Raw genomic sequence first — 21,511 nt, 5'->3', positions numbered from 1 at the left:
CCTCTCTCAACTATCTCTATCTCTGTCAAATAAAGGCAAAAGCCCAAAAAAAATAATCTTTAAAAAAAGAAAGTTTCAGTGCACTTTTACCCTGGTTATGTTTTCAAGTATGTGATTTTAACTCATAATCTATGCTTGTTAAATCAGCCTGGTAAAAGAAAATGTTCTTAGACAATAAATAAGATTCACATGATGAAACAGCTTACTGTTATATAACAATGTAATCTTTGCTGTTTTGCAAGAGCAATGTTTTGCCTGAAGTCTAAATCTGAATCAAAGTTGGGAGGAAAACTGAATATATTTTAATGTAGAAGTGGAAGTCAATAAAAGAACAGTTCACAAAGTTAATGATTTTCCATAATTGAAGTCGTGTGAAAAATGACAATGAACTGAAAACAACAGTGGGATAATCAAAATTGTATCAGCTTAAATACAGTATCATAATGATATTTACTGTATACATGACAATGAATTCATGTTTAATGGATCATATAACAATTATATTAAACTCAAAGTTGGAAATAATAAGCAATTGCCTTGCAAAAAATGCAACTTTTGGAAACATATTTAAGATAATTTAATTGATTGTCAGATGGACAACACTCATGCATTAATATTAATAAACTGTAAATATGAGCATTTACACTAAACCATCATGTGGTGATCATCATAGATTGATGCTTTAAGAATGGGGGAAACTGTTCCCCTCTAAAGAAATGACTCATTGAACTATAACATTATTATACCATGTTATTCCTATACTTGTATGGAAATAAAATATGAAGAAATATTATGTATTTAATCAAATCATTATTTAGTTATTGTTTAGTTGTCTTGTTTTAGTTGAAAGGAGATGTGTGGTGCTGGCTCACTTTTGATGGGAAGGTCTAACCAACACATTCATGTCCTGAAAAAAAACAGTTGTGCCTGTTCAGTATTACATCGGGAAATCACTGCTGGTTTTGTACTGCTCCAGCCTAAGGTTCTCTGCATTTTGCAATAAGGTGTTTATCTAATGGAAAATTCACATGTGACAATGGTGATTAGATTTGTTGTAAATGTACTCATTTTATGCACAAATCAATTGTTATTGTATATCAGCAGAGATTTATCACGAGAATACGTATATCATCTCGACAATTGGCTCATCTGATCAACATATTTGTACCTCAATGTCACCTAATTTTAAAGACCCATCTGTACACCTCATAAATTTAAACCTTTTTTAGAACTTGATTAGCAATACTTTTTTTTTGTTCCAGCAATGTCTTGCAGAAATACTTCTGGAAGAGAGACAGTGACTTAACAAAACATCTGGGAGCCAGTCACCATATTTTTACATTGGCTCATTTTAAACAAATGAACAACTTGGATGAACCGCACTTACACCCTTTTTGCACGAAAACACTGATGTTTAAGTAATGCTAGTAAATACTAGCGATGTCTTGTGCACCTGCACCATACACCTTTGACTGAACTTATGCACATTTTTTTTTTACAGAAAAGGAGCTCCTTGTGTCTTTGAACACAATTTAAATTGTCACGGCAAACCACTTCCTTTTTTTGGTTGAACCAGTGGGCTACCTCCGGGTCTGAAAAGTGAAGCCAAGTGCCTTAAACTTGCACTCTTTCTAATAGCCAGCAGGGGGCGACTCCTCTGGTTGCAAAAAGAAGTCGTATTGTATAGAAGTCTATGAGAAAATGACCCTACTTCTCACTTGATTTATTACCTCAGTAAACATTGTAAACATGAGTTTATGGTCTCAATCGCTAGTTTCAAGTCTTCTTCAATACAGCATGATGTTCATTTAGTAAATTATGGTCCCATTTAGAGTCAAATAGACCATAAAGCAGGGGATGCTTTAGGACGTGGCTACCTTGTGATTGACTGGTCGCTACCACGGCGTTGTCCGGTTTGGGAGTTGTCCGCATTTTCATCTTAGAACTTTAACCCTTTCACAGTGTGTTTTCAGTTCATGAAAGTTAATTATAACATTTTGGTCACCTAAAAATGTCTTATTCAGTGTTCGCCGTTGCAAAAAAACAAGATGGCAACGGGCAAAAAAACAAGGTGACGATGGCCAAAATGTCGAACTTAAAGCTTCAAAATTGCAGTCCACAAACCACTGGGTGATGTCACGGTGACTACATCCACTTATTATATACAGTCTATGTTTGAAACCTGCCTTCTGAGTGAAGACAGAGTGGCAAAAGAGTTCAGTTACCGGCTAATGTGAACTTTATTTCACCCGCATTATTTGTGAAATATAAAGAAGACTGCACAGAGGATGGGTTAGGGAATGAAGGCAGACAACTGGGAGACAAAAGGAGAGGGGTCAGGAGGACATGAGACCTCCAGGCATTTGTGTTGTTGGTGCCTAATGTAGTCCTTTATAACACTGTATGGCTTGTAGTATTCATTCCTCTATTTAGCAATTGAAATGTCAACAGGTCACACAGCTGCTTCTGTATGCAGTTGAGGAGGTCAACAGTCCCTCTCAGTGCATGTATTTGCACGTTTTCCATGAATCAATATGTCGTTCCTGATTCTTCTAGGAAACAAGTAATCTGACCAGTAAACTAAATTCAGAAAGGAGTCTTTCAGAAAGCTGATAATCCCAGGTAAAATGTCCTGTTTCTCCAAGCAACAGCAGTGTCTGTCGTGTGGGGAGGAGACACCTTGGGTCTGGTCTGGGAGTGATCCGTATTTTTGTCTTACAACTTTTACCCTTTCACAATGTGTTTTCAGTTCATCAAAGTTAATCATAACCTTTTGGTTACCTAAAAATATCTTAATCAGTGTTCAGTTGTACTTAGCTCCACTCTCTCGTGTTACTTCTGGTTTCAAAAAGCCAAGAAGGGCGACGGCCAAAGACCAAGATGGCTACAGCCAAAATGCCGAACTCGAGGGCTTCAAAACGGCAGTCTACAAACCAATGGGTGACGTCACGATGGCTACTTCCACTTTTTATGTACAGTCTATAGGTTGAACTGATTGGCTGAAAGATCATGTGACCTAGTGAGTGCTGAAATGACAATTGCAATTCTCCATTCAGTATATCAAGTTGCCAAACATTAGTGGACGGCAACAGTGGTGTTCCTCACTGGAGCCATCTGTGTTCAATCCTTTCTACACTTCAAAAAGATTAAGAGTGATAAGTCTTTCCCAGAGTAGATCTGTATGGATAGTGCTTTGGAAGATTTGTTCTTGTTTGGCCTCTGCACTTTATGCATGTTTGTTTGCACATTCTGGTGATTTGGTGCCTCCTTTCTGCTCTCTAGTGGTAAAAAATCAATTATCGGAGCTTTAACAAATGTACAGAGAGCTCGCTGAAAAACAGCCCTTCTTCAAATTGACTTATGTTTAGGGTTGAGGACAACAAGGATGCATGTTGATGTACAAATAGGTTGAACAAAATCATTGTGTGTTTAAAAGGACAAAAAGATAGGGTAAGTATGAAAAGTAGAGAGAGAGAAACAGATAAAAAGTGAGAGCTATGCTGCATCTCTTCCATTATTCATAGGGACTGGCCAGCTGTCTGACATTGGAATGAGGAGGAGACAAGAGGTCAGAGAGGAGGAGGAGGAGAAGAGAGGGATGAGACATGAGACTGAACTGAAAGGAAAGGGAAGAAAGAAGAAGGAGTAAATTAGAAGAGAAGAAGGAAAGTGATACAAGTTTGAAAGAACACTGCCTAAGTTAGTGAAAATAATAGACATGATGGGGAGAAGAGGAGAGACAGATAACAAAGGACAGGTTGGACAGAAACCAGTAAAGCAGGTTATAAGACGACAAGCAGAAATGTGTGACTAGAAGGAGAATTTACAAGGTGAAAGAAATCAGAGAAGAAAGAGGACAGAGAAAACCGCGTGAGAAAACAGGGGCTGATGGATGAAGAGCACTGGAGAGGAGGTGAGAGAAGGAAATTCACTTAAATGAACAGAAGGAGAGAGGTTACACAAGGCGCGAGGAGAGGTCGAAATTTAACAAAGGGGAGACAAGGAGGCAAGTCTAAATGAGGTTAGACATTACAAATACCAGGTTGCAAAGGATAGAGATAAATGAGAAAGCAAAGTGAAGCTGGGAGGAGATGAGCGATGGGAGAAAGGAGGGGATGGAGAACGGAAAAGGAGGAAGAAAGAAGTCATATGAGGATAAAACAAAGAGGAAGGTGTACGAGATAGGAGTGGAGCGGTTTGACAGACCTGAGAGGAGTAGACAATAGGAGAGGCCGAGTCACAAAACAGAGAGGAGAGGGGGACAAAGAAACCAAGAGCAGGAGAGAGGTATTTCTGTGCACCTCTCTATTATTAGACCACACGCTTTTTGGTGATACATGAACATCACAAAGACACAGAAGCAACTTTCTACTGTCCGGGCACTGTTGTTTTGGCCCTTGTCCTCCCTATTGGCTGTTTACATTGCTGGCAATACATTATTTTAAGTGTATTCCAATGCTGCACTTTGCAAGTCCCTGTGAAAGTGAGCACCTGCAACATGACAAAAAGGCTCTGTAAAAATAAACGATTGGATACAAGTCAGAAAAGTTGGAAAGCACATTATCCACAAGTGTTTATTCCAAGAGCTTAGTGCAAAACCCTGGTACACCGGTACTTTTTATATTATAACACACCCACACACACACACACAATCGCCGAGCCAGTAAACACAATTTAAAATGCAAATGTAATAACAGGACAAGAGAGGTGTTTCAAAGTGGAGAAGAGAGACTAAGAGAGGGCTGGTTACAAAAGGAGAGCAGGGAAAGATGAAAAACGGAGGAGGAAAAGCAGAAGCGGTTCAGAAAAAAGGGACTTAAAGGGAGGAGTGAAACAAGATGTAACATGAGGGGAGAGCGAATTGGAAGAAAGAGGCACTGAGGATGGACGAGGTTCATCCACAGATGCTGCAGGCCTCGAATGGTGCACTTTGAATTAGCAGTCATTCCCAAATTTCAGTAAGGGAACTAGAGGGTGTGTTCAAATGATCGGTAATTACATGGCTAAACCTTCCAAGGAAAGCCAACCAAGGTCAGGGTGTTAGAAAAGAAATGTATGAGCAATGCAATGTAGGCTCCATCTTGAAAAAATGGATCAGCACTTCAAGTTATCTCAGCAGTGATGAGAATTTGCTAATCTTGTCTACATGTGTTTTGAGGTTTGACAACTTACGACTATCTTCCCCAGAGTTTTCTGTGGGAGTTGCTGCGATAGTATGAGGTGTCAGAGCCATCAAGTTTGTTCAAGCGAGGCAGTGGTCTCTGATGAGGGTGTCCCTTGCCTTTTCTTCTGTTTGTATTAAACATGAAGACGAGTCAGCGCTGACATTAGCTTGGCATATCTGCTGTTTGCAGATGATGTTGTCCTTCTGGGTTCAGCAGACCATAATCTTTGATTACCCGGGAGAAGTTCACAAAGTGTGATCTGCTTTGGATAAGAATCAACAGCTTCATGACTGACTCCAAAGTTGTTTGCTTATTCCATGAAGATGAGCAACTGCCATGTGGAGAAAAGTTCAGGAAACTTGGAGTTTCACCGACAGATATAATCCGTAAAACACACAGCCAGCTGTGTGCATCAGTGACTACCTTTGCATACGCACTAACATCCAACTATTATTCCAAATATGACAATATTCCCAATTTTTATATGGATCATGTAAACGGCATATTCCATCTGGATATTCTGAATTAGGCCTTATTCTGAATGGAGCATTTTCTGCTTAAGGCATGTTGGATATTTTTCAGGTTTGAGGAGCATTCTTTGGACACGTATACAGCACATTCAGAATATGTGTTGCAATTGGGGTTTTTACGGCAGTTAGCGATACACCTCCCCACGGCCTATTTGTGACCAGCTCTGTGCGTTGTACACAAACAAACTAGCCGACGGTTTGCAGAGATGCATGTCCAAAAGAAAAGCCCCCTGTGGTCCGAAGGCGAAATACACCTACTTTTAAACATTATGAAAGACTTGCATATCAACAGGTTTTTGGATATGCACAAATATTGCACCAGCAACCTTTAGAAGAAGGTGGTTGGAGGTATGAAAGAGGCACAGTCAAACAAGTCCACCACCGGTTACGTTATTCAGATTATGCACGGTTGCATGTAAACAGGAATATTAATGGGATATTAATTTTTATTAGCCATGTAAACTGCTTAGTAGGAATTTTGTCTTTTTTGGAATAAGGGCAAAAAACTGAATATTTTGTGCATGCAAACGTAATCAGTGATAGCAAAAATTAGATCGGGTGAAATGGCTGGTCTCACACTTCATGAGTGTATAAAATAAAAGAAGTCTGAACAGCAGGACCTTGAAGTTGATTGAAAGAAGCTAGTTGAGGCAGTACTGGCAAATGGTACGAATGTCTTGCCAGCCTACTCAGAAGGGGCTCTGAGGGAGAGCCAGCACAGGAAAGAGGGGCTACATCTCTCACCTGGCCATGACTGTCACTCTGAATCCCTCTGAAGAAGTTGGAAGATGTTCCCAAAAATGACATCTGGGCTGCTCTTCTTACCCTGTGGCTACTGTGTGAACGGATTTTGTCCCGGTTAAATGACTAGAAAATTACCTGGATAAGCAAATAGAAAATGGATGACAGGATGGAAATTACTTTGCTACCACTGTTTCTATTGCAGCCAATAAAGTAATTAAATATGAAATGTGTGTGTGTGTGGGTGAGAGAGAGAGATCCTCCACTACCGTCTCATGCACAGACTCGCAGCGTGCATGTACTTAAGACAGTAGTGGTGGAAATGTTATAAATAGTATGATTATGGCAAAAATGCATGTTTTGGAAGTACTAAGAATGCAACTGGATAAATGAGACTTGGGATTACACTGCACAAGTTGTGTGAGAGTTTGTAAACAGATTTTGATATAGTTTTGCTGTTGTTAAACCTGGCCTCTTTTTACTTAAATTCATCAAGGATTTGCTCCGTTTTCGGAATTTCTGTTCACCGTGGAGGCAAGCGAGAAAAACTAAGTTTTCTTCAAGAATTCAAGGTAACACGCGGTGAGTAATTGATATACAAATGGTAATTTTAAGGGTGAAGTATTCTTTTAATGGACACTTCAGAGATTCCATAAGCCTCTTTAAATCAGCATAAAAAAACACTGCGTAATAAAAATCATTGATTATAATGATGATACATTACATCTAATTCTTGAGTTTTCATTACTGACAACTGGGTTAAAATCAATGTGAATAATGTAGTGAAGCTATGAGGGACAAAACATGATTAATCGCTGTTGGTCGTGCTCATTGGACATAATGGCCTTTAGCAGAGTAAGAATTCATTCAGGTGAAGAAAATGACAAAACTGCCACTGTTGGTCTTTAAGCATTTCGGTTTGTCTTGTGCTTTGAAAGACTGAGATAAAAGATGAGAGGAGGGAAGAAAGGGGGAGAGAAAAAGAGAGAGAAGAAGAAGAAGGGATAGCCAGAGGGAGTGTTGAGAGTACAGAGACAAAGGAAGGAAGGAGAAAAGGGTGGAAGGGTACAGGTTAGGTTGTAGAGAGGAGAAGAGGGGTTTAAAAGCAGGGAAGACCTGCTGTAAACATTAATGAAACTGATAAAGTAAGTAATCAGAAAGCATATATATTGAGATTTGAAGATAGCAGCTGTAACAACATAACCTATATTCCATATAAAGCCTTTAATCAGGATTAGCTGTTTATGTGTTCTTTATATTAAGGTCACCAAAATATCAGTATACACAAACAAGCATGTATATTGAAACAAGGACAAGGAGGAAATCAGTGAAAAGTTAACTCTGTATATTATATATGAAATAGACAAATAACTAGAATTACCACCTCACGGTTGTATGCCTCCGCTAACCAGTCAAGTTGCAGTTTACATCTACATCTGTTTAAAATGTCATCACTTCATAATTATACCCTATTATCTTACATTTGTGTGAAATTGTCATAATTAGCATATGAATTATTGAGTTATGCCCAAAAACGTGTTCTGTGAGGTCACAGTGACCTTGACCTTTGACCACCAAATTCTAATCAGTTCATCCTTGAGTCAAAGTCCTGTGATATCACATTCATGAGAATGGAGCGTAGGTACGTACAGTACGTACAGACGGACGGACAGCCAGAAAACATAATGCCTCCGGCCATGGCTGTCGCCGGCACAGAGCCCTAAAAAACCCAAGGTGTCTCCCCCACACACGACAGACACTGCTGTTGCTTGGAGAAACAGGACATTTTACCTGGGATTATCAGCTTTCTGAAAGACTCCTTTTTGAATTTAGTTTACTGGTCAGATTACTTGTTTCCCAGAAGAATCAGAAACGACATATTGATTCATGGAAATCGTGCAAATACATGCACTGAGAGGGACTGTTGACCTCCTCAACTGCATACAGAAGCAGCTGTGTGACCTGTTGACATTTCAATTGCTAAATAGAGGAATGAATACTACAAGCCATACAGTGTTATAAAGGACTACATTAGGCACCAACAACACAAATGCCTGGAGGTCTCATGTCCTCCTGACCCCTCTCCTTTTGTCTCCCAGTTGTCTGCCTTCATTCCCTAACCCATCCTCTGTGCAGTCTTCTTTATATTTCACAAATAATGCGGGTGAAATAAAGTTCACATTAGCCGGTAACTGAACTCTTTTGCCACTCTGTCTTCACTCAGAAGGCAGGTTTCAAACATAGACTGTATATAAGAAGTGGATGTAGTCACCGTGACGTCACCCAGTGGTTTGCGGACTGCCATTTTGAAGCCTCGAGTTCGAGACCATAAACTCATGTTTACAATGTTTACTGAGATAATAAATCAAGTGAGAAGTAGGGTCATTTTCTCAAAGACTTCTATACAATCAGACTTCTTTTTGCAACCAGAGGAGTCGCCCCCTGCTGGCTGTTAGAAAGAATGCAAGTTTAAGGCACTTCTGCATTGGCTTCACTTCTCAGACACAGAGGTAGCCTACTTGTTTCAAAGCAATATGGCAATTGGCAGGTCAGTTGAAGCCTGAAATCTGGGTACAACTGTTATATTATGTTTTATTGTACTCTCGACATCATTGAAAATGAGGGCCCGCCCTTAATGATTCCTAGAGATTTAAATAAAGGTTGAATGAATGAAAAAATCTAAGACGCAATCTTTCAAATTAGACTAAAGTTTTGAGAAATGATGAATGACAGTTTAGTAGTCCAAAAGTAGGATACAAGGAATGGCATAACATGATGTGGCCATAATTCTATTCTGACAGACTGGAATCAAATCATCACTTTGTCCAGTTGGATAAAAAAGTAAAATCATACAGGCACAATTACTTTATGTGTGCGTCTCTCTCTCTCTCTCTTTCTGTGCGTGTCCGTCCATCCGTGTGTGTGTGTGTGTGTGTGTATGTGTGTGTGACAGCTAGTCTACCTGACATTCAAACTGCCAGCTAGCAGACAGGAACATAAAACAGGAAATTGCTTTTGGGACAGCCAATCAGAAAAAGCTCATGGTAAACAGGAAGAACCCGTCACAGTGGTCCTGTCAGGTGTCAGTCACTTTCACAATGACCTGCCCGCATGCCTCAGTGGAAATGTCAGTCATCTCTTAATCCCACCTCTGGAGAAAAGTACTTAGGATTGTATTAGATACAGAAGCCCATTGAGGTTTATTTCTATAAACTATATTTATATAATTATATTGTTTCAGGTCTGGCGTCAGTGAACTTTCATTAAATATGCAAAGCGTCTGGGTGGCCTAGAGGTTTAAACAATATAACTGCAACATCTGTTTGATTCCAACTTGGGACCTATGTTACTGTTATTGTTGTGTGCTAGTGGATATTAAAATAAGTTCACTTTGTTTGTAAACCTAGTACGGGTTTAGAAATGTAAATTATTATTCTCAATAACAACAGTTTCATATCAATTCATATTTCTGTAGTGTCTATCTGCCAATTTAAATACGACATTCCTCGAAATTATTTCAATGAATCGTCCAACACATACCAAATAAAACACATGAAACCAGACTGGTGGCATCAAAAGGCTTCAGTTGCTGCAGTCATTGTTTTCCATGTGATAAAATGTTGGGTGTGCTCCCTGTCTTCCCCCTGCATTGCAGAGGGAGGGTTGACAGTGGTCCTTGAATGTTATACTGTCAGAGACAAGCGATGTGTGTATGTGTGTGCACACTTGAGTGTGTGTAATCTGTCAGAGCCTAGAGAAAAGATCAACAGCTCACACAGTCAGAGGGCCACTTAAGACCTGACACCGACACACACACACGCACGCGGTATCATGAGGATGCCATGGTTGATGTGTACCGCTTCGCTGGTGACAGGACTAAATGTGCAATTATTCTCCATTCCTTTTGTTTCCATCTGGCGCTATCCCCTCTGCCTCCTTCAATCCGCTTATTTATCTGTCGACCTACAGTATCATTCTGTTCTTCTGCGAGTTGCGCCACAATCACGGACCATTTTCTACACATGGAAGACAATGTCATCTATCAGTTGAAGTCAGGAGAACGTGAAAAATGGGAGGCAGTTTCTGCAGGACACGGTGATCTATAAATGCATTTTTAGGAATCATATTTATCAGTGAGAGAAGATTGTATTGCCGAATTGAATTGAAAATGCCATGTCACCTTGCACAGTTTTGCAGATCCTTTGGGACACGTCAGCAGCGATAAAACATCTTATTTTTTAAACAAAGGGTTACAGAGACATGTTGTAAATGACGCTCCATTTTAGGGAAAAATATATATTAAATAATTGATTTAATTAGTGTTTACTAATAACTTCTTTTCACTTAAAGCTGCAGTGGGTAAAAGTGGAGCAAATATGATTAAAAAACATATTTTTTAAAATGATCACTATATCATGACAGTAGTGCATTAATTCAAATATGAATTTTAATGCCTATGTATTGCCTCAAATGTTTTCAGAAACATCTTGTAGTGTACTGTTTAGCTGTAACATGTTGAGATCAGTTGAGTAAATGCCACCACCGCCCACCAGCCGGAGCAAACTTTCTCATTTTTTAAACAGTACACTACAAGATGTTTCTGAAAACATTTGAGGTGAGAAATAGGCATTACAGTAACAGAATATTGATTCTTATTTGATCTGCCTAGTTTGACCGTTTGATCGGAGTTCGCAAGTGATTGACAGCTGCCTCCGTTGAATGAACAGACAAAAGGAACGCTCTCTCTCTGAAATGACCTGTGATTGCCCAAAATCTCCTGGCATGGGCTAGTTTTTTTTTAAAGCCTGATAACAGAGCCATGAGGTGGTGCAGTTGTCTCTCTCAGAGCACTTGAATTACAATACCCTGAAAGGTTATTATGGATTTTTTGCCAAATGATGCCAAAAACATTCTGCCTACCCCCCCTTTAAGCAGAAAATAATTCCTTTTCCTTAAAAAGCAGATGTAAAAGGTGGCGTAACAAAGTCTAATATAGACTGTTGTGGAATTTTAAATTCAGTGTCATTTTCTTTAGTGTTCCTTTTCAACCACATACACAACAAACTGAAGCCCAGGAGCCGTCCAAACAATCACAGTCTACTACTTTCGATTTCTGAGCAGCCTTGGCTCAAAGGCATCTAAATTGTTATTACGGAGGGAGGCCAAACTACTTTCCCCTCTCTAGATTTCCCCAGCAGTTACAGCAACTTGAACCAGCGACTAACCATCAGGCTGCCTCCACCCCTGCGAAAACACATCTAAACCTTCACTGGAGATGTGCGATACCAACGTGGAAACAAACAGCGCTCTAAATTTAAAAACCAGAGTGTGTTCTGGTACGACAGAGTGCCAATTTTCAAACGTGACCACAGAAAATGGGAGTGAAAACAACAATTTATCACTTTCCCAGTGGGATTTGAATAAAACAGGAAAATCAACAGGACTCCTGTGCAGCTAATCAATCAGTAGTTGTACCCGTCCTCCCGAACAACATCATTAGTCCGCTTTTAATATCAAATGCCCCCCCTTGAAAGTATACAAGTTGGAGGAAATTGCAGTGAAAACAACAACTGTTCTCTTTAATGTGAACACGTCAGCTAACAGAAGAACAAAGCCTCCGGGCTACTAATTCTTGGAGAGCAGAATCCTGTGTCCCCACCTGATTCACAAAAAGAGGCGATGGTGTCTCGTGTGTGTGTGTTTGTTATCCTCTAGATCTAAGACACGAAAGCTACATCCATGCTCCTCAACTCTCAAATGTCAGTGGTGACTGTGTGTGTGTCTGTTTTCATTATGGTCCCACTCAGCACGTGGTGTGTCACTCCTGCTGGTTCTCACAAAGACTTGTGTGCCCTCCAACATGACTATTTATCTACACAACATTGTAGTGTTCGTATGAAATGTATCTCACCATATGCTCGGTGCTTCTGTCCCGCTGATTTCCAGGAAGTCGTATTTGTCCTCTAATAAGAAGTCATTGAAGACGAGAGCTATGGTGTCCCCGGGTTCAGAGAGGATTGACCACGTGCAGTCCAGGTTGTTGTCATACTCTGCAGGGTATCCAGGGCTGGTTATTGAACCTGCCGTGCCTCGTAACGTACCGCCACACGCTCCCTCCGCTGGAGACAGACAGAGCAGGACAAAGAATGAGAAGAAATAGCAACTCTCTGTGTATTTTTCAGATTTCATACACTCATTTTGGTGCTTCCTTTCCTGGGTTGCCTTGATCATTTTCTAGTTTATTTGTTATTGTCTTTTAATCATCTAATTGTTTTTTAGAAATATGTTTTATCATTTCCCTTTTATCATTTTCATTTCTTGTGTGCTTATGTTTCAAATTGTTTCACTGTTTATATTTGTACTGTCTTATTATCAGCTATGTGTAAAACACATAGCTGATAAATTACACTATTCTTTAGATACAAAGGTGCTATTCAAATTAAGTTTTCATTAATTGATAACCAAACATAACATTTATCTCTTAGATTCCTTTATTATTAGACAAATGAACACAATACGCATGTTAATAAGAACATTATGACTAAAATAATATATTAATATTGTCATTTTTTTCCTCATCATCAATTCTATCATCATTAAATTTTCATTAATACATCCTTGGTACATCTTCAAAACACTTAAAGTGAAAACAAAAGAAATATTATATATTATATATTAATTAGACTCAATAAAGCAGAAAAGCTAATCATTGAATTGAAGCTTCTGAAAAAAACACAAACTATTTAAAGTGTTTTTTGAAGAGATTTATGACAACATACTGAATCCCTGAGCTGAGCTCTTCAACCATCCACTGGCCCTGACGGGGAAAACCTGGACATATCTGTTCTTGTCTGTAGACTAATGAACCATTAGAAGGGCTTTGCTCGAGGATTTTGGGCTTCATCTAGTTCATGCAATGGTTTGTTTGAGTCAGACCTCACTATGCTTTAAAAGTAATCAATACACCGACTGGGGCTTCTCCTCTTCCTCCGGTCTGTGGCCTCATGTTAAGGTCCTTCAATTCTCATGACCCCACCAATTAGAGACTGTTTGTTTTCTCTTACATATTCCCTTTATTGTTGGAGTTGGCAATGGGCATTTCTAGAAATACATATAACGAGCTAACTGTTTTGGGACATGAGTCTGTGCATAGATGTCATATTAGGTAACGTACAACATACTTTTCTGACTTATTTTAAGAACAAGAGGAGATGGCTAAAAGGCTGACATAGAAGAAAAAACAAAAGACATAGAGAGAGACATCAGTCAACATCTTACCTCTACAAAATGGTGATGGGAAGTCCCACTGTGCCCCACTGCCAGGTGATACAATACACGTGAGGATACTGTGTCCTTCCAATACGAATCCTGACTCACAGCTGTATCGGATCTTGTCCCCCATGTTGTACCGCGAGCCATGGATGACTCCGTTTGGGATGAGGCCCGGGGTGCCACATGTGTGGCTGGGCAGGACTGAAACACAAAGGAGAAAACAGAGAACATGATTTTTTTATTATATCATATCCATCCATCTGTAACCGCTTATCCTACTCAGGGTCGCGGGGGGAGGGGGTTGGAGCTGATCCCAGCTGACATAGGCCGAAGGCAAAGTACACCCTGGACAGGTCGCCAGACTATCACAATCGCTTATATCATATCTAATATTACATATTATTATATAATATAAGAATTACTAGTTGACCGCTGCAAAAAATAAAACCAAAAACAACCAAATGAATGAATTAACTGACCAAAGAAGAGCCAAGCAGCCATTAACAACTCAACAGAAGAAAATTATATTTATAATCATGGCTGTATTTGGGCCAATATATGCAGCAGAGTGATCCACCAAACCTTTTGGCTTTTGACCCCTCAAAACAAATCAATGTATATTTGTGACCCAACATCGCTGGTCGCACATCTCATATGAGCTAAAAGCACATTCAATCAAAGACTAATTTCAGCTTTTCAGAATGTACTTGCCAAAAGTTTCAACAGTATCTCTTGAATGTTCTGGTACATATTGTGATGACTCACACAAAACTAAATATGTCAAATATATCAACACTGAGATAGATCTGAATCGTTCCTATTTACAGTGGAAACTGACCAAACACTAAACATCAGAATCAACAACACAAAATAACAAAGGTGAGCGTGTTTGCTTTGCTAGAAACCTAAAAATATGTGAAAGTGACTGTGTGGTATTTCGATGTCTGGCGAGCATTTGTGCATGTGTTGTTGCCAGTTCTTAGATGACACAGCTCTACAGTGGGAGCAGCTACAGGCAGCTCATGGTAAAACTAGGCCAAAATCAATCTGCGACTGCAGCCAGCACGCCTCAGCTCTACAGAAGGGGCATCAGCACAGTGGCTGTAGTACAACCTGGACCAACTCCACGGTATCTGACCCTGGTGTACGCTGTGTGCTGTGTGTATTTGTATAACTGGAGCATGTTAACTTGCTGGGTGTGTACTGCGTGCGTGTAATGTGTATCCAAATGGCTAATTTTTATGTGCATGCACGGTGCAGTGTGTTAACGTGTAAGGGGTATTCAGTCAGTCAATCTGTGTTTGTGGATGCTGTTCCAATTAAACGCTAGCATGGTAATTAGACAAAGCTTCACCATGAGACCCTGAGAACTAGGACAGAGAGAAAGAGGGAGGGGTGGGGGGGTGAGAGGAAGACAAAGAGGGGAGAGGAAGTGGAGAGAAAAGAGAGGAGGATGAAGAGACAGACAGGAGAGAGGAGGAAGAAGAGGGGGAACGACTAGCGACAGAATGATGGAGGAAGAGGAGGAGAGGAGGAGGAGGAGGAGACAGGAAAGGGGAAAGACGGAGACTCCAGTCAGACAGGAAAAGAGAGGTGAACTAATTGCAGTGGGCCCTAAACATGTATAATTTACACTAATTGACTCATTATTTGGATTGTATGAAGTCATGCATCAGAGGCAAGTTACTCACACTCAGCTGACCATGCAAGTCCACTGTGTTTTAACAAGGTGACACACACAACTGAATTCAAAAACCCAAACTAAAGCACTGACCGAAGGATGGGCAAAAGGAGGGAAAGGTCCAACGGAAAAAAAAAGAGAGGATGAAAGAAATCATGCGTCTGAGCCAAGTCGTTAGTCACACTTATGTGACCGTACAGTCGTGTGTCTGCCAGGCAAGCCAGCTTGGTACACAGAGGTATTCCCTCATTTAGACTGATGTCTGAAATAATCAGGAGGTATTTTGGAAGGATAAAGTGTTCACAGGTATTGTCAGAATCCAACTAATCTTGTACTTAACCACAGTTGCATTTTTGAGAAACCATTTGAGTTTTGGAGTTAAAGTTGTGTTCTCTTTTCAGCCATGAAATATTAAATAGTAGAGAGTCTGGTTTGCTGAGATTAGACTCTTGAATCACAACAAACTCTTTTGGTGCTACGTTCAAAACTGTTATCAGGTCCTTAAATAGGCATTATTTATACCATAGATGTGGGTCAATAGGGGTCTACTACACCCACTAGTAGGTTTTATCATCTATTCACATTGTAGATCACCGAAAGAAGGTTTACAAGAACACAACAGTGACCTCTAGCGACAGTAGTAATTATGACAGGAGCAGAAGCGGAAGTCTGGCGCTGTAGAATAGACAGCGTGAAACTCCATATGGGGTGGATTGGAGGTGTGGGGCAAGGGATGGGACACAAAGCAAAACGTGAGATTTTCATCTAGGATGCTGGGGTTTGCAATGCATGTGAAACCATCACAGTGTTGTATTTATGTTCACAAGCATTAAGTTTCACTTTCACTTTTGAAATTTAGTCATTTTAAGCCAAAACACAATGTTTTCCTAAACTTAACCAAGTGGTTGTATTGCCTAAACCTAAAGAAGTTGTAGTTTTGTTGCCTAAACCTAAAGACGTTGTAATTGTTATTGCCTAAACACGTTGTAGTTGTATTGCCTAAACCTAAAGAAGTTGTAGTTTTGTTGCCTAAACCTAAAGAAGTTGTAGTTGTATTGCCTAAACCTAAAGACGTTTTAGTTATGTTGCCTAAACTTAAAAATTTTTTTAGTTGTGTTGCCTAAACCTAAAGAAGCCGTTTTGACAACAAGCCGTTCACAACTATGACCAGCTTTCTGTACCTTATCTAACTTATTACATGTCTATTTAATAAATGATTCCGAGATCAGAACTGCGTACATAGCAACGGTCTGTTATAAAGAAATAACAGACCATAGAATGCCGTAATTGACCAATCAGAATGAAGTATTCAACAAAGCCGTGTAATAAGCTGTGACCGTGTAATAAGGTGCGACCAATAATGTCTATTTAATGGCCTGATAACAGTTTAATTGGGTGAGTAACGTAGGATGGTTGTGAGATACAGGATACATAAAGTGTAGATTCATTTAGACAACATGTGACAGCTGATATCTCCCACTTGACTTCATATTCATACGCATGTTTAAACTGCAGCTGATGGCTTTATAATTGTATTTAAAGGGATTTGATATTAAAGAAATAGTCCCCCAGACCCACAAGTTTTTTTTTTATTTTAGGCATATTTCAGAAATCTACTATTACTATAACAAGTAAATTCTACTGAAAAGAGAGCAGATGTGACTCGTTCTGCGCCATTCATGGGTCTGTTTAATATGGACGGCTCCTGGTGCTGAAATTAAGTCTATTAAAGTTACCAAATGAATAACAGATGAAAAATAGTAATGTTTCACTTTAATCAAACAATACTGTACCTTTTTAATTCAAATGTAAATGTAATGCTCCTGTTTTATTTAACTAGAAGGAGATTTGCATCTTACAAAAACAGATAATGATGAGATCTTTCCTAACAGCACCAGCTTTAATGTTGAGAAGACACACTGCTGATGGCACTGCCAAATAAAGGTAACATAATACTTGTGTGCCCATTCAGTAGCTTAGTGTAATGGCAGAACTAATGAATGGATTAGATAGATAATGTCAGATTCCTCTAGGAATAGTACAGGGGCTATACTGTAGGTCTAAGCAGGGGTTAATACGCAGGCCAGGACTTGCTCTCACGCTATGGCAAGAAGCTTTCAAACATCAACGTTAATAAATCTATGTGTTTTCTGTTTACTGTATTAAAACAAATTCAAAATATAAGCCAAATGAACTCAAAACATATTGGTCTTTGTCTCTACCTAATGTAATTGTTGGCCCCTTGTCTACAATGTTTAGAGTAATATTTTGAAAAGGCAGAAGTGAGTTATTCTCACTACAAATTCAGATTACAAATGATAAATTGCTTGTTTTAAGCTGCCATTGATAATCAGAATTGTTTTGGGTTACTGCAACTTATTTACAATGCAGATGGAGAGAGTAATACTGGCTGTGTGCACAGTGCTTTGATTTGTTTGCCTTGTTTTTAATCAGGACTATACAACCTTGTTTGGCTGTAACCTCATGCCTGGGAAAGTTCAAATTAGCTGCTTGCAATTGTATTCAGCAGCATAATCACTCTGATTACTTAATATTGGATGACTCCTTTGTTTTCCATTTAGTTTATTCAAACAATTTGCACCTCAAGGTCATTTGGGGTTATTTAACAAAAAAGCAGGCATTATAATTCTGGACCAATCAGAATACAAAACACGGTTAGATGTGTACAAGGAAGAGCACTGAGGAGGATGCAGGCTTCTCATTGTCTCATTAGCTGATTTTGTAGGAATCCAATGCTCCAAACACAGAAGTACAACACACACAATTTTCATATCAGTGGAAATGTGTACAATCGTGTGGCCCAGACACACCAACCCGACATCAAAGAACTAGCGGCAACCAAGGCCACTAGCTGCGTCGCCTCACGTTGCCTTTGTCTTGGCCAAAAAGTTGCACTCGAACACACCGCAAAGACAACAGCCAACTACCACGTACGTTCTGCGTCTCCGTGGGAGGAATTAACTCTCCACACCAGCAGGTCGCGGTAGTCTGTATTTGTCATTCAAAAAAGGAAACCGGAAGACAGAGGACTGCGGATATACAAGCCGTTGTAATGATACGTACATGAAACAAAGTGGCGTTTGCTGACCATTTTCACACCACTCTCACTCACCCCTTAGCTTCACTCCAGATGGCCATGTCGTTGTGAAAATATCCGTGTATTGGAATGATCAGATGAGATGAAGATGAAAAATGAGAAGAGTCTTCTGTGTTTTTTCTCTTGACTTCACTTGTTTGATTGCTTTCCTCACGTCCGTTTCTCTTCACGTGAACTAATTCGCTGAAGCTGAACTGCCAATCAGAGTGATTTCTCTCACCGACGGGCGCCGCCGATTCAACATGCTGAATCGGCCGAAAAACCTCTGACACGGGCAGACTAGAGCCGACGGTGCGGGACACACCGCAAAAACTGACACTCACCATCGGCCTCATACTGTCCCGGTGGCCGACTGTCGGTTTGGTGTGTCAGGGCCTTTAGATACGAAGATACAAAATTTGTATTTTAGGTTCTACCTGTCTTGCAAGTCAATTTACAATTATGTATCCAGATTAATAAAATATACTGATATTTTTCTTTTTTACCCAATTTTGAAATTCCCATATCCCTTGCACTGCACTCCTGTAACATCCACTATTGTCATAGTGAGTGTGTACACAGCCATGTGTTTCTCTCGATACACATGTTAGCGAAGATGCTCAACTGTACAGACAGAGTTGGGGTTAGCCATGAGAATATGATCCCTCACTGGCTTTCCAGCCACTAACTTCACTGGGGAAATGGATCCCAGTTTGAGGTGTTTGAGTGTTGGTGGGGAAGTACTTTTACCACTTTCAACACCCACCAATGATGGAGTAACTTTCAACTTATTTGTTAGTGTGTTTGTGTGTTTGTTTGTGTCTTAAACCCTGTGTATGTCTCTGTGTTTGTATAGGCATCACTGTATGTGTGTGTCTACTGCGAGTGACTGATGATGGTCCTCTGTTGCTGTTGTCCCTTCCGGTCCTTCACAGCCTTAGGGCAGGTCAGTGTGTTGCTATGGAAACTCTAGGGGCCAGGGCAACATTTTGATAGTGATACAGAAGTGAGTAACGGCAGAAAGGTGACGACGTCGAGCACTGACAGTAACATTCAAAGTGGGATAAAGAGAGAGGAGAATGCAAAGTGGGAAGAAGTTAAGAGGGGAAGGAAAACTTGTGTTAAGGAGAAAAGAAGAAATGTAAAAGATGAGAGCCAGGAGGAATGAGGAAGTGAGGGAGACAGGAAGGACGACAGAGGTGTTGATATAGGCTTTTGTTAAATTATTAATAAATTACTGTCAGTGTCTTGTACATAGACAAATGTATCGTACTTTCTGTTTAATCTTTTCTAATTCCATATCACCACCCTCCTCCACTTTAGTCTCTCTATTTCTGTCACACAACAAGATATACATGACAGGAGCCTACTTAAAAGATAACCCTACACTCCACATATAACAAAGCCAGCCTTTGCAAACAGACGTCTGAACAAACATCTAACCTAAGACACTTTCTTGTTGTTCACAATGCAAACTGTTTACACTCACCAACTCTAGACATGGTCTGTTGTTCAGTTAGAGCTGTGTCGACATCAAAAACTTCTGTCTATACGTGATGTCAGCAAGGTCCTCCAAGCTACCTGTACAATGTTCTCTCCGACAGTATAAATATACAGTGACGGATATTAGCCAACAGTCCTTGAATCTGTTATTGATGCACTAAAGCAGTTGCTTCTGGGTAAAAGCCAACCATCTCCTGCATTCTCACTATGGTGTAAAGTGCTCTAGGGACAGACACACCATAATTCAATTCCAAATAAAAAATTCAGCGCAAATTAATTGACATTAAATTAAAACTCATCATAATTAATGGACTCATAGTAACGATTACAGACAAGGTTTCTTGCATTAACATGAAATAAATGTAAAAGATAATTAGGCGATATCCGTATATCATGTATTCCAAATGATCAAAATGCCATGTGAGCGATGCTGTTTGTGAGCCGTCGCTGCTTGAGAACACTCCTGGATGGAATGAGAGTGGAGAATGACCCCTAGTTACCTGACAGTAACAAAACAACTGGAGTGAACTATATTTGTATCCACAGCATGTAACTTGCCACAAGCCAAAGTTGGAACAGATGTTTCGTCAAATCTAGCTCCTCATACCTGGCAAAAATCACAAATTTCTTGTTTTGTTTCCAGGGGGCTGTATAGTTAAAACCAAGCGGAACCAGAACAAATGTCAGACCGTGTGCACAAATTGCCAAACAGGGATTTGGACAGATGTTAGCATTTGAAATTGGTATGGGAAAATTCATCTTTCAGAGTGATTAAAACTTTGGCAGATTAGTTAACTTTTGCAAATGAAAAGATTTCCGGAATCTATTGCAGCTTAACTCAAAAAGCAGGTTGGTGAAATGCAAAGTAATGTTCTCTGTCCTCTAAATACATTTAAAAATCTTGTCACAAGTTACTCGTTCTTGCACCAAAAGCCTTGATTTGTAAACTTTGGAGTAAAGAAAATAGATCTTCAGACCAGCAAGTCAATTTTCTACCAAACTGTTGCAGATTGGCCCTTATAGCAGAGTTCGCACAGTCAACAGCCAGGACACACTGGGAATATTAGCGGGGCGTGTGCGTCGCGAAACCTCTTGCTTTTTGTTCCTGTGCCTTATTTGACAGGTTAGAGCCGCCACATAGCCCGCGGGAGCAGCGCAGCTCGGCTGCATGTCAGCTGCATCTCTTCTAGAGATTCAAGGTCTCGCCTATTTTGTCCGCGAGCCGCAAGCTGCGAGCCACAGCAAAGATAGACAGTGAAAATTATCTTTTGACCGTATATTGACATCATACCAGCAACATTACTACATTTACAATGTCTATATCTGTAGAATTTCAGACATGAATAAAGTTAATATTTATGTTTAACCCAACAATTAATGTTTTGTTTCAAAATAAAAGCCCTGTAGTGTTTTTTTGTATATAGAATCCCGTTTTTTAACACAAGGCTTTTATTCTGAAATATTTGCAGGACAGTCTTGTGTAAAATGCAGTGACTTACATGGCTCCATAAATTCATAAAGT

At 39.8% G+C, this 21,511-nt stretch overlaps 1 protein-coding gene across 2 annotated transcripts in view; it reads right to left on the bottom strand.

Moving 5' to 3' along the window:
- Nucleotides 1-21,511, bottom strand: part of LOC119478662 (CUB and sushi domain-containing protein 1-like) — a 460,060-nt gene that overhangs the window by 201,683 nt on the left and 236,866 nt on the right. For both annotated transcript variants that reach the window (XM_037753555.1, XM_037753563.1), the window contains exons 4-5: nucleotides 13,715-13,909; nucleotides 12,348-12,555 (exon numbers count right to left, since the gene is read on the bottom strand). In XM_037753555.1, coding sequence (XP_037609483.1) covers nucleotides 12,348-12,555; nucleotides 13,715-13,909 — 403 coding nt within the window. The remainder of the gene's footprint in view (nucleotides 1-12,347; nucleotides 12,556-13,714; nucleotides 13,910-21,511) is intronic.

Source organism: Sebastes umbrosus, chromosome 2 (genome assembly GCF_015220745.1).
Source record: "Sebastes umbrosus isolate fSebUmb1 chromosome 2, fSebUmb1.pri, whole genome shotgun sequence".
In the NCBI taxonomy this organism is placed as follows: domain Eukaryota; kingdom Metazoa; phylum Chordata; class Actinopteri; order Perciformes; family Sebastidae; genus Sebastes; species Sebastes umbrosus.
This window is presented reverse-complemented; position numbering and strand designations above follow the sequence as displayed.